Genomic DNA, 13074 nt, shown 5'->3' with positions numbered 1-13074 from the left:
AAATCGCGCCTTTGAAAAACCGTCACAGAGGCCCCCCCGCCTGGGTCAAACAAGAGTCCTTTCCAAATGCCTCGTCTCTTGCCTTTTTCAGCGCATGGATCCTGCCCTGTGCCACGGCCGAAGGATGATGCGCCCCGAAGGCAATGCCCGTTTCTCAAGCCTGTCTCCCCCGCAGTCTCGAGTCGTTTTTGTTTCACATAGAAAAATGAATTAGACAAAGGAAAAAAGAAAAACCCACCAGTGATTCATTCAGAGGGATGCTTCTCAGCTTTAAAAAAAAAAAAAAAATTATCCCTTATAACCGGAACAGGCTAAAGTTAAAATGCAAAGTATCTACATACCCTTCCCCATGAGGAGACGCCCAGATTCCGTGGACGTGGTGCCAAGATTACATTCCAAAAAATGGCAACTTCTTTTTTTTTTTAATTTCTGGTGTGCGCCCAACCCCCCCCCCCCCCCGGCGGGATCTTATTTCCTCAGGGGAAGCGGGCGAGAGAGTTCCGTGCTTCCTTCGTAGGAGGAAGAGGAGAGGGCCGTCGCCTTAGTTCACTGCGCTGCCATCGGAGGGGCCTTCAGTCGATTTTGACGGCGGCGTAGATCTTGCGGACGAACATGTAGGCTGCATAGAAGCCAATGGTCCCCGTCAGGAGCCAGAAGGAGAGCACCATGAGGGCGGTGTAGCCGAAGTAGAGCAAGGAGGGGATGAACTCCACAATGTCCAGCTGCAAGGAGCAGGAGAGAAAGCCAGGGTGAGGCCCGGCTGGGCAAAAAGCTGCGCCTGGTGGGAGCGCCGGAGCTCTCAAGCAGGGAGCCGAGCGGGACCTCCCCCTTGCCCTCCCCACCCCTGCAAAACGGATGCCAAAAGCTGGCCCACAAACCCCAGGAGGAAGGGAACCCCTGGAGAGCACCGGTACCTTGTTCACAAAGTAGAATACTGCGTAAATCAGCACGTAGAAGGCGGATCCGCCAGAGACCAGGAACGTCCTCCACCACCAGCGATAATCCTGCCAAAGAGAGAGGAATAGAATCCTAGAGTTGGAAGGGGCCTCCTGGGTCATCTAGTCCAAGCCCCTGCACTGGGCAGGACACCCAAAACCCTCTCGCTCATCCACTGTCACCTGCCACCCCCTTGAACCTTCACTGAATCAGCCTCTCCGTCAGATGGCTCTCCAGACTCTGCTTTAAAAATCTCCAGAGAGGGAGAACCTACCACCTCCCAAGGAAGCCTGTTCCACTGAGGAACTGCTCTAACTGTCAGGAACTTCTTCCGGAAGCCCCTGCCCCTGTACTCCCAAGGCCCTCTGAAGCCCAACCCCGTAGCAGGGCTGGCCACACCAGCTGAGTCCCAACTGGACTCAGACACATTCTGGGACATCTGCTGAAAAGCAGGCAGCCGACTTCCCTCCTCCCATCCCTCTGTCTCCTTACTTCAGCACACAGCTGGAAGTACACCATGACGATGCTGATCTGGGAACAGGAGACCACGAGGATGATGAAGACCAAGAAGAGGAACCCGAAGAGGTAGTAGAACTGGTTCTCCCAAATGGCCTGAGGCAGAAACACAAGAAGAGGACGAGGTTTGGAAAACAGGTGCTTAAAAGGGGCAGAAAGGACAAGGGGGAAACACAGGCTGCAATCTTGCATCTGGGTTTGAGCCCAGCAGAGATTTTCAGGGCTTAAGGCTTCTGAGACCCAAAACACCCTTTTCCAGACAGGTTACCTGACGAGGGGAGTCTGACTCTCAAAAGCTCAGACCCTGAAAATCTTGTTGCCCTCTAAGGAGCCACTGCACTCAAGGAAGAGTTGGTTTTTACACCCTGCTTTTCCCTACCCGAAGGAGTCTCAATGTGGCTCACAAGGAACATGAGAGAAGCCATGCGAAATCAGGCCAATGGCCCATCCAGTCCAACACTCTGTGCCCCACAGAGCCCCTAAACGTCAGGAGGCCCAGCCAGGAACCTTCCCACTGTTGCCCCCTAAGCACCAAGAAGACAGAGCGTCACTGCCCCAGGCAGACTGCTCCATCTACCCCGGTGGCTAAAAGCCACAGATGGACCTTTGTCCTTTCTCCAGTCCCTTCCTGAATTTGTCTGTGCTTGTAGCTGCCGCCACCACTTCCTGCAGCAGGGAATTCCGTGCGTTGATTACTGTGTGGGTAGAGAAGGATTTCCTCTGATCTGTTCTAAGCCTACTGCTCATTAATTTCATTAAGTGCCCGTGAGTTCTTGCATTGTGGGAAAAGGAGAAAAGGAGTTCTTTGTTTGCCTTCGAGACGACCAGAACTGTACCCAGCTTTCGCTTGACAGCAGCACGAGGATCTTGGCTGAGTGACTGAAGGCAAGAGGTGGCAACCATTTTGTGGCTGGCTCCTCCTCTTGTGGAAGCCATTTTGCAGCTGAGCCGGGTATGCTACCTCCGAATTCCCAAGGGGCCCACAGGCTCAAGAAAGTCAGGGACTCGGGAGGTACATGGTGAGTTCTCTGAGAAAAAGGAGAGAGTGATGCTTACGCTGAAGATGAAGAACAGTTCGATGAACATGGCCCCGAAGGGCAGGATCCCAGCCATGAGAATCCTGGAGAGCAGAGACAGAAAGGGCAACATTACTCAAACTGGAGGGCATTTGTGAACCAAGGAGATTGGGCTGGCTCCATCACGAGGCAAGGTCCAAGTCTGAATAACGGAAAATAACTCACGCACCCTAATTTCCAGTAAGAAATGTTATTCCCAATGCAGGCCGGAAACAGCAAACAGGAAAACAAAAACCCAACCCGGCAAGTTGGGAATGCTAAAGGTTGAGCTGCAGATTTTTGTTTACAGTGTAAAGTCCAAACATTTATTACAATTATGTGCACCTAATAAAAATTAGAAACAGTAATGACTGGGGAAGGCACTGGCAAACCACCCCGTGTTGAGTCTGCCATGAAAACGCTGGAGGGTGTCACCCCAAGGGTCAGACATGACTCGGTGCTTGCACAGGGGATACCTTTACCTTTTAAATAAAAATTAAGAGCACCAATGAAATCTCACTTTTATCTACTGTGTAGTACAACAAGGGAGGAATCAACATAAACCCATAAAACATAAGAGGACCAAAAGCCAGAATCGTTCTGAGCCCTAAGGGGGTCTTCCTCAGCGGTTGAAACACACTCGTGCAATTTTGAAATATATAATATTTGGGCTCGCAAGGTGGTAAATAAATCTAGAAAGTGACGCTCCAACGGACAGTGTCTGACACAGAGCCCAGACCGTGAGATGTCGTTCAAAAGGCAAGACTCTGAGCGTTGCCCAAATGTCCTTCAACGTGCCTGCTCACATGCTAAGCAGAAGAACCGCAGATCGGCCGCCAAAGGACTCCCCAGCCTGGGCACGTTCCCCCGGCCACTCACCCGACGAATCTGTTCATGTACCACCTCTGCTCCGGGATCTGCCTCGGGATCTGATTGGTCCGGACGGGATTGTCATAGGGCTGCTTGCGGAACCCGAAGTAGTAACCGAGGTAGACGAGGGGCAAGGAGATGCCAAACCACATGCACAGCAGGGCCACCATGGTGGGGAAAGGGACCTGCAAAGACAGCCCGGATCTCAGCCAAACGTTATTAAAGCTGCTTGGGGCACCCACTGGAGCACCCCCTGCCCCATACGCCCCCCAGCGTCTCCACCCACCCCTGAATCTCAAAGTCTCTGCTGTTCTGTTAGAATCATAGAGTTGGAAGAGACCTCCAGGGTCACCTAATCCAACCCCCTGTGCAATGCAGGAACTAGTAGTTCTAGTAGTGTACTGTCCTAGTAGTACTGTTCTAGTAGGGCTTTCCATCAGAAACAGATGAGGTGGAAGGGGTGGGGCCACCAAGGCCCCTCCTTCTGCACACTGCCCCATTCATGTCCGGAGCCAAAAAAACAGTTTCACAGTCGCCCAGCCCCAAACCTCAGCAGCCACTATCATGAGGCAACTGGACTAGAGGGACTAGTTACTTAATTCCCAAATTAGCTTCATTTGTACCCCACTTTCCTTTTGGGGAGCCGAAGCAGCTTCCCACTCCTCCTGCTTTTACCCTCACAACAACCCTGCGAGGAAGGTTAGGTTGAGGGTGTGTGAGTGGCCCAAAGTCACAAAGGCACCCAGCCAGCTTCCATGGCAGAATGGAGATTTGAACCTAGACCTCACGGATCCTGATTCTGATGCTCTCACCACACCACCACAGAGGCTCTTGACCAGGGGTAGTCAAACTGCGGCCCTCCAGATGTCCATGGACTACAATTCCCAGAAGCCCCTGCCAGCATTTGCTGGCAGGGGCTCTGGGAATTGTAGTCCATGGACATCTGGAGGACCAAAGTTTGACTATCTCTGCTCTTGACGAATAAGTCAGTTGCCCCTGAGACTTCGCGCTTGTGCTGGGGAGGGTCCTCAATTATTTTATGCCCCCCCCCCGAAGGACTCCTCCTTCTCTTCCAAGCAAGATAAACCCCCGAGGCTGGAGAAAAGGAGGCCGGGCGTCAGACTTGTGCAGAGCAGAGCCAGGCCGTGGCAAGAGAGTACCCACCGCTCCGGAAGAGTGCTTGCCCCAGATGAAGCAGTTCAGGATGAAGCAAAGGCCGAAGACGACTCCGGGGTACAGCGTGGCAGTCTGCGAGAGAGGAGAGACACACGGGACTGAAGCCCTCATTCAGCACAGCCCGGCCGCCCGGGACCGGAGGACCAGGCAAGGTCAAAGGGATCCTGCAGCATGGGTGGCGCACAAACCACTCGCCCAAGAATCTCACCGAAACACGCCCCAGGCCCTTCAGCCACGGGAACGGGGGACCCCTCCGAAGGCACAACTCAAGAGGATGCCTCAGAATTCCCTTAAACTTGCCCATAGAACACCGCAAACTCTCAGAAGTCAGAAACAGTCTAAGGAAACGGTTCGGGGGAATGGCAGGACTTTGATGCATCCCTCCCCAGGATGAGGAGAATCAGCCAGGCAATGGGGCAAAACCGCTCAAGTCATTTACTGAGAGGACAGCATTTGTTTCTTAAGGATCCTCACCCTCCCTCTAGGGCAGGGAGTACGCTGGAAGAGTTAGCAGGGGCTTCTTTCATAAGTGCCACGGCTCTGACCTCTGGATATTGGCAAAGACTTTGAGCCCACAGCGTCTCTGAGCGTACTGCTTCTGCTTGCCCATGAGGGCATTTGCAATTTATTAGAATCATAGAATCCTAGAGTTGGAAGGGGCCATAGAGGCCATCTAGTCCAACCCCCTGCTCAATGCAGGATCAGCCCTAAGCATCCTAAAGCATCCAAGAAAAGTGTGCATCCAACCTTTGCTTGAAGACTGCCAGTGAGGGGGAGCTCACCACCTCCTTAGGCAGCCTATTCCACTGCTGAACTACTCTGACTGTGAAAAACCTTTTCCTGATATCTAGCCTATATCGTTGTACTTGAAGTTTAAACCCATTACTGCGTGTCCTTTCCTCTGCAGCCAACAGAAACAGCATCCTGCCCTCCTCCAAGTGACAACCTTTCAAATACTTAAAGAGGGCTATCATGTCCCCTCTAGGATGCCTTTTGGCTTGAATGGAGCAAGGAAGCCCCTTCCAGAGACTGATGGATCAAACCCTTCAAGGCCTCAGTGGGATAATTTAACTCTTCGCGCCTGTCCCGATCCAGTTCAGCGGATATCCATCATGGCAAAGGGTCATCTTAACTGTCCTTCCGGTCACTTCAATAGGCTGTCGAATTAGTGAAGCTGAAACTCTGAGACTATAATAGCCCGGGGTTTTAGGTCCCAGGTGCCTCAGTTGTGCATGGGGGGGATCACCATGTCACTCAGGCTGCTGAAACGCACAGAAGCTCCTGGGGTAAGTAGTCTTATCTTAGCTAGTTTTAGATCTTCCCTGTGACGTTAGATGATGGGTAGTCAAACTGCGGCCTTCCAGATGTCCAGGGACTACAATTCCCAGGAGCCCCTGCCAGCAAATGCTGGCAGGGGCTTCTGGGAATTGTAGTCCATGGACATCTGGAGGGCCGCAGTTTGACTAACCCTGTGTTAGATCCACCGGCCGTATTTGATGTGGTCGACCATGAATTGTTGGCCTGCTGCCTTGCCGGAGATGGGCTATGTGGGACAGCCCTTCGGTGTCTGCTTCCCTTTCTACAGAACCAGACACTGAGGGTTGTGATGGGGGAGAAAACATCTCGTTCCTTCCGGAAATTGCAGCTGGTGCAGAATAAAGCTGCCAGGGTCTTCACTGGAACACCTTGGAGGGCCCATATTCAGCTGACGCTGAAGCAGCTACACTGGCTACCGACTGCATTCTGGATCTGGTTGGTGTTGACCTTTAAGGCCCTTCGCAGTTTGGGGACCATATATTTGAGGGCCCGTCTCTTGCCCTATGCCCCTTGCAGAGCAATGTGCTCAGCTGGTACCCATCTGCTGGTTATTCCCGGCCCCAGGGATGCTCGCCTGGCCTCAACCCGGGCCAGGTCCCTTTTGGTCCTGGTCCCAAACTGGTGGAATGAGCTTCCTGGAAGAACTGAGGGCCCTGACAGAGCTTGTGCAGTTCCACAGGGCCTGCAAGAGGGAACTCTTCCACCGGGCATTTGGTTGAGGCCGGGTGACAAGAAGACGAAGCCCTCAGTTCGGCCGGGACCTCAGGCTGTCCTCCCACGGCATCTTTTCCCCTGAGGCATCGGACAGAGGGGTGGGCAGAGAGTTAACTGGCCGTCGGACTTAGATTGGCTTTAGTCAGGGATGGTTGTATTTTATTGTGAGTATTTTAATGTTGAAACCCGCTGTGAACCAGCTAGTTGGGAGCAGCGGATAAAAAAATCCAATAATAACAACTACAACAATAACAGTAATAATAATGATAATGATAATCATCATCATCATCATCTTGTGGGCCTGTCAGCTCTAGGGATGGTCCCTGCCTAGTGAGAAGTTACTTTACTCTAGAGCCACTACTGTTTGCATGCTTTGTAAGAAGCCTTAAAACGTCTTTTATCTAAAACAACTTTTATACTTGACCTGCCCTCAGCGTGAATTTGTTCCAGCTTTCCTTATCCCGTGGAACCCTGGAGGGGCTGGGCAGCTTGCCCTCCACCGAGGGTGAGACTTCTTACACCCACCCAAGTCCTAACCAGGGCCTACCTTGCTTAGCTTCCCAGACCCACCGTCTGACCATCCAGGACATGGCGATGCAGAGTGCAGGACTGCAACCCCATGCCGAGAGACCCCCTGGTCTCCAGCAACAGCTCTCCATCCCCTGAATCACACCAGGAGCCCTTCTTGCATCCATGCTACTCCCTGCCACCAAATTCACTGCAAAGGCACCTGCCAAACCCCTGGGACCACAGTCTGGCTCTGATGAGGATCCCCCTCCCTTCCCTGCTGGGCCCCCACACCCTTCTAAGTGCCCCAGCCCCCTTGGCAGGCCACAGGATCACTTACGCAGAAAGCCCCTTTCTTCCACCGGTGGCCTTTCAGGGTCCTGTAGAGCCTGCCAGCAGAGAAGCCGCCAAAAACCCTAGAGTGGGAGAGAACAAAGAGCAAGAGGTTAGACCCCTGACCTGCTGCTGGGCACGGCCACGAGGGGCACGGGCCAGGGGACACGCTTACCCCATGAACATGAAGAGGAAGCAGGCGGTGGTCATCAGGGCTCCGCGGCTCGAGGGAGACAGCATCCCCAGCATGGCCACAACTGCAAGGCAAAGCGGGGGGGGGGGGGGGGAATAAAATCAAGCCAAAGGCCTCCCAGGGCTCCCCCTGATGTAGCTACTCAAGGCAGAGGCTGCAGATTGTCACCTGTGCAGGTAGACTCGTAGAAACAGTGGATGACCAGCTCTGGCTGGCCCCTGGGTGAGACGGGAGGCTGGACTGGAGGGACCCTCCCTGGCCTGACCCAGCAGGGCTCTTCTGAGGGTCTTCTCAGGGGAAGGCCTCTGCCTCCCTGCCCTGTGGCTGGCCCTGCAGAGGAACTGGCTGGCCCCTGGGTGAGACGGGAGGCTGGACTGGAGGGACCCTCCCTGGCCTGACCCAGCAGGGCTCTTCTGAGGGTCTTCTCAGGGGAAGGCCTCGGCCTCTCTGCCCTGTGGCTGGCCCTGCAGAGGAACTGGCTGGCCCCTGGGTGAGACGGGAGGCTGGACTGGAGGGACCCTCCCTGGCCTGACCCAGCAGGGCTCTTCTGAGGGTCTTCTCAGGGGAAGGCCTCAGGCTCTCTGCCCTGTGGCTGGCCCTGCAGAGGAACTGGCTGGCCCCTGGGTGAGACGGGAGGCTGGACTGGAGGGACCCTCCCTGGCCTGACCCAGCAGGGCTCTTCTGAGGGTCTTCTCAGGGGAAGGCCTCGGCCTCTCTGCCCTGTGGCTGGCCCTGCAGAGGAACTGGCTGGCCCCTGGGTGAGACGGGAGGCTGGACTGGAGGGACCCTCCCTGGCCTGACCCAGCAGGGCTCTTCTGAGGGTCTTCTCAGGGGAAGGCCTCGGCCTCCCTGCCCTGTGGCTGGCCCTGCAGAGGAACTGGCTGGCCCCTGGGTGAGACGGGAGGCTGGACTGGAGGGACCCTCCCTGGCCTGACCCAGCAGGGCTCTTCTGAGGGTTTTCTCAGGGGAAGGCCTCAGCCTCTCTGCCCTGTTGTTGGCCCTTCCAGAGGAACTGATTGGTCAGGATGCTGGACTGGATGGTCCCTCTCTGATCCAGCAGGGCTCTTCTTATGTTCTTATGGGTGTTGTGCAGCTGCCTCCAAACCCAGAGGCCGGAAGTCCCCAATTCCTTTTCACTGAGGGCGGCAGGAGAGTCAGTCTGTTTAGCTTTTGCTAGGGCTGAGCCAATCAGTCACGGTGGTATGGCAAATGGCCAGCAAGCCATAGATCCCCTGGTACCATCTATCTCCCTCACCTGGCAGGCACTAAGCCAGGGAGAGCCCTAGCACAGGTAGCCCATGCCAAAGGCACCTCTCCAGCTGCCAAAGCTTTGTCCTCCCCGAAGCTGCTGGGGAGGCAAGGAGATGCACACAGATGAACACAATGGAAAAATGGGCAAATGAGAACAAGATGCAATTTAATAAATATAAGTGTAAAGTTCTGCATCTGGGTCAGAAAAATGAAAAGCATGCCTACTGGATGGGGGATACGCTTCTAGGTAGCACTGTGTGTGAACGAGACCTTGGGGTACTTGTGGATTGTAAACTAAACATGAGCAGGCAGTGTGATGCAGCGGTAAAAAAGGCAAATGCCATTTTGGGCTGTATCAACAGAGGCATCACATCAAAATCACAAGATGTCATAGTCCCATTGTATACGGCACTGGTCAGACCACACCTGGAGTACTGTGTGCAGTTCTGGAGGCCTCACTTCAAGAAGGACATCGATAAAATTGAAAGGGTACAGAGGAGAGCGACGAGGATGATCTGGGGCCAAGGGACCAAGCCCTATGAAGATAGGTTGAGGGACTTGGGAATGTTCAGCCTGGAGAAAAGGAGGCTGAGAGGGGACATGATAGCCCTCTTTAAGTATTTGAAAGGTTGTCACTTGGAGGAGGGCAGGATGCTGTTTCTGCTGGCTGCAGAGGAGAGGACACGCAGTAATGGGTTTAAACTACAAGTACAACGATATAGGCTAGATATCAGGAAAAAATTTTTCACAGTCAGAGTAGTTCAGCAGTGGAATAGGCTGCCTAAGGAGGTGGTGAGCTCCCCCTCACTGGCAGTCTTCGAGCAAAGGTTGGATACACACTTTTCTTGGATGCTTTAGGATGCTTAGGGCTAATCCTGCGTTGAGCAGGGGGTTGGACTAGATGGCCTGTATGGCCCCTTCCAACTCTATGATTCTATGATTCTATGATTCTATGCAAAAGGCCTCCTGAAACGGATGTCCCCAGAGGGGCATGACCATCCATCCCCCAGAAGGTGTGTCCCCTTTGCCCACATACAACCCCCCCCTTCTCCGGGTGCGACTTACAGATCACAATCAGGATCATGCAGAACAGCTGGATGCCAGAGCCCAACAGAGAGCTGAGGATCATGGGATACTGCGGAGGCCTGAAGACGTCACCGTGGACCAGCTTCCACCCGGACTCCTCCATAGTATCTTCCTGCAGGGAAATCAGATGGGAGCCAAGACTGAGAGGGAATCCGGAAAGGCAGAGGGAGCAAGGGGGAAGAGAAACCATTTGATCCTCAGCCGCATCTTCCTTCTGGATCCCCCCATCCCGCTTAGAGAGAAGCCAGCCCAATTCTTGGCAGCCTCAGTCGCTTCTGAGAACTGACCCTCAAAGGCGGTTGTGCTACTGGTTGAAATGGGAGGACAGGCCTCACTGGTGATAACCTTTCCATGCCCAGGCTGGCTTCGAATGACAAGGGATCCTTTTTAACCTTAACAGAAGCCAAGTCCCATGTGAAAGGAAATCAGGCAGCATCAAAATATAATTTATTTCAGCTCTGCATCAATGAAGATTTTAAGGCCACGAGGTTAAGTCCTCTGTTTTGATTTCTTATTACAGGTTCTTCATGCCAAGAGGATATAGTTCTCCAAAACAGACAACGAAAGTCTCCAAACAAAACTTGGATTGCATATTTTTACACAAAGGCTAGCCTGGGAGCTGGCAGGTTAGTACCGGGAGAGGTAGCCATGTAAGTCTGTAACAGTAGGAACGAGCAAGAATCCAGGAGCACCTTAGAGGCTGACAAAATTTGTGGCAGAGGAGGAACCTTTGGGAGTTGCTGCTCACTTCTTTGAAGAAAGACCAAGATGGGGGGCCATGTTAGTCTGTCTGCCAGGAGCGCCTTAAAAAGGCAGGGGATGAGCAGGAAAGGAGCTTTCCTGAGTCACACAGTGGCTGACAAAAGCTCCGCCTCTGCTCTAAATTCTGTTAGTCTTTCAGGGGCTCCTGGACTCTTGCCCAGGCTAACGCCAGGTCTGCCAAGAAGCTTCTGAAAGATTAGAATTCTGCTTCGGGTGATTTCCTCTGCTCCCCATTTTCGTTAAGAGGCTGCCTTCTCTTGACCATCTCTTCCAAAAGGAGATTGAGATTGCTGTCAGAAATAACCCCCCCCCACACTCACACACACAATACTTACAATGTCATCCTCCTTGTTGTAGTTGGCAATATCCTTCCGAAGTGTCCGGATGATGATCATGCTAAGGATACCTGACACAGACAAAGCCCAGAATGAGCCCAGGTGCTTCTCACCTGTCCTCCTGGACCTTATCAGGATCTACGCATAACAAGGTGTGTGTCAATTAACATCCCACCCTGCACTTCACCCCCATCAGATCTGTGGGACCGCCTATCTTCTTATGCCTCCCACAGGACGCTCTGCTCTGCGGGTGGTAATCTGTTGGAGGTTCCCAGCCTGAGGGAAGCATGCCTGACCTCAACCAGCGCAAGGACCTTTTCGGTTCTGGCCCTGACTGGGCAGAATGAGCTCCCAGGAGAGCTGCGGGCCCTGACAAACTTGCCCAGTTCTGCAGGGCCTACAGGACGGAGCTCTTCTGCCAGGTCTTTCGCTGAAGGAAGAAGGTGAATGATTCCAGAAATACAACAAAGGAAAGAAAGTATCTGTCCAGATCAAAAGTTAAATTGTCTCTGTTATCTCTTTTATTCATACTTGGACTCTGCCAGAACGGTCTCTGTAAGCTTACAGCCTTGACTCTCCACACTAGAAGAGCGTTAGCCTAAGTATATTTTCCAGTGATCAACAAGAATGGATTTGTTTTGCCACTGAAGAAAGCACTGAAAACGGAAAACAATTCAGAGACCGTTCTCGCAGAGTCCAAGAGTAAATAAAAGAGAGAACAGAGACTCTTTCGATCTCTAATAAAGTCACTGGGCAGATTCTTTCTTTCCTTTGAGGTCTTGGGCTGAGGCTGGGGCAATTAAGATCTGGGCCCCTCCCTGAGCAAGCCAGGTCATCAGGCTACCCTGGTTATATCCCCCGCCCCCCGAGGCACTTCTAGGAAGCCTGAAGGGTGGTGGGGGGGAGGGTTTTATTTATCCCAGCTAAGGGTGGGATTTCACTGGGTTTTATGGTCTTGAGGGGATTTCACTGGGGTCTGTGTTGTTACCTGCCACAAATGACTGTGTGAGAGTGGCTGGATATAAATTATAATGCAATCAATTAATTAATTAATTGCATTATAATTAATTAATGTGGCCAGGATGTTTGTTTGCAGTGGCCTGATCCACAGAGCTCTGCATCGTAGCCTCCCCCCCCCCCTTTGCAATATCATCAACAAATTTGTTTCCTCACCTTTGGGGAAATTACCCCTGTTGAAGCAGCTCCCCCCCCCCCCAAATGAATGGTTTATTCCTGGGTCCAGCAAGAAGGAGAGGCTTTGCCCCTGTGCTGCACTCCGAGGACTTCTGGGCCGAGCACGGAGCAAAGTGAGATGCTAGCCTAGAGAGGCCCTCCTTGGACTGCCCCAACATGGCTGCTCTCAAGAGATGGAGAGACCTGCCCAAACCACGCAAGGCCCTGTGAACTCAGGCCCACCAAACCACAATCCAACTAGTACTTTATCCACTCATGTATGATGCTCAGAAAGGCCCGTTCTGGACATGTGACCACCTAGCGTGCCATGGAGTAACGAGTCCATCGCCCCACCCACCCACGCACTCCAGCCTCCCTCCCCCTCTTCCCCCTGCAGCCCCCTCACCGGAAAGGAAGAAGACGACCACCACGGAGTTGATGATGGAGAACCAGTGGATCTGCACGTCGCTCATGGTGAGGTAGGTGTCCCACCGGGAGGCCCACTTGATGTCGCTTTCCTGCCGGAGAAGGAGAGCCGGTTCAGACCGCCTGGCGTGACGTGGGGTGGGTGGGGGGCCGTCACTCCCAGGCCAGCAACTGGCACCAAGGCTAGACGGGAAGCAGTTTTACCCAGCAAAGTGGTTTTGCTTCAAAACCACCTTTCAGAGCAGTGACGGAGGGAACTGAGCCTGGACAAAGGGCCGTGAAAGAGTTGTGGAAAAGGAGAGCCAGCATCTAAGCAGCAGGTGATTCTCAGGAGCCCGGGAAACCGTCAGAACCTGCCTGATCCAGAGTCTGTTGCTTGAGCCCGTCGGCCACTCTGAAAGGCACCATCCAGCCAGGTTCTCTG

At 53.3% G+C, this 13074-nt stretch overlaps 1 protein-coding gene across 1 annotated transcript in view; it reads right to left on the bottom strand.

The window, feature by feature from the left end:
* Positions 1-248: 248 nt before the first annotated feature.
* TM9SF4 (transmembrane 9 superfamily member 4) overlaps positions 249-13074 on the bottom strand; it is a 30169-nt gene continuing 17343 nt past the window's right edge. Inside the window, exons 8-18 of the mRNA XM_077336064.1 lie at positions 12631-12742; positions 11052-11122; positions 9934-10066; positions 7600-7681; positions 7432-7507; positions 4542-4625; positions 3387-3562; positions 2509-2572; positions 1429-1548; positions 915-1004; positions 249-722 (exon numbers count right to left, since the gene is read on the bottom strand). Coding sequence (XP_077192179.1) covers positions 573-722; positions 915-1004; positions 1429-1548; positions 2509-2572; positions 3387-3562; positions 4542-4625; positions 7432-7507; positions 7600-7681; positions 9934-10066; positions 11052-11122; positions 12631-12742 — 1158 coding nt within the window. The 3' untranslated portion in view covers positions 249-572. The remainder of the gene's footprint in view (positions 723-914; positions 1005-1428; positions 1549-2508; positions 2573-3386; positions 3563-4541; positions 4626-7431; positions 7508-7599; positions 7682-9933; positions 10067-11051; positions 11123-12630; positions 12743-13074) is intronic.

The sequence above is a fragment of the Paroedura picta genome, chromosome 4, assembly GCF_049243985.1.
Source record: "Paroedura picta isolate Pp20150507F chromosome 4, Ppicta_v3.0, whole genome shotgun sequence".
Taxonomy (NCBI): domain Eukaryota; kingdom Metazoa; phylum Chordata; class Lepidosauria; order Squamata; family Gekkonidae; genus Paroedura; species Paroedura picta.
Note: the sequence above shows the minus strand (reverse complement) of the source record. Positions and strands in the feature narration are given on the sequence as shown.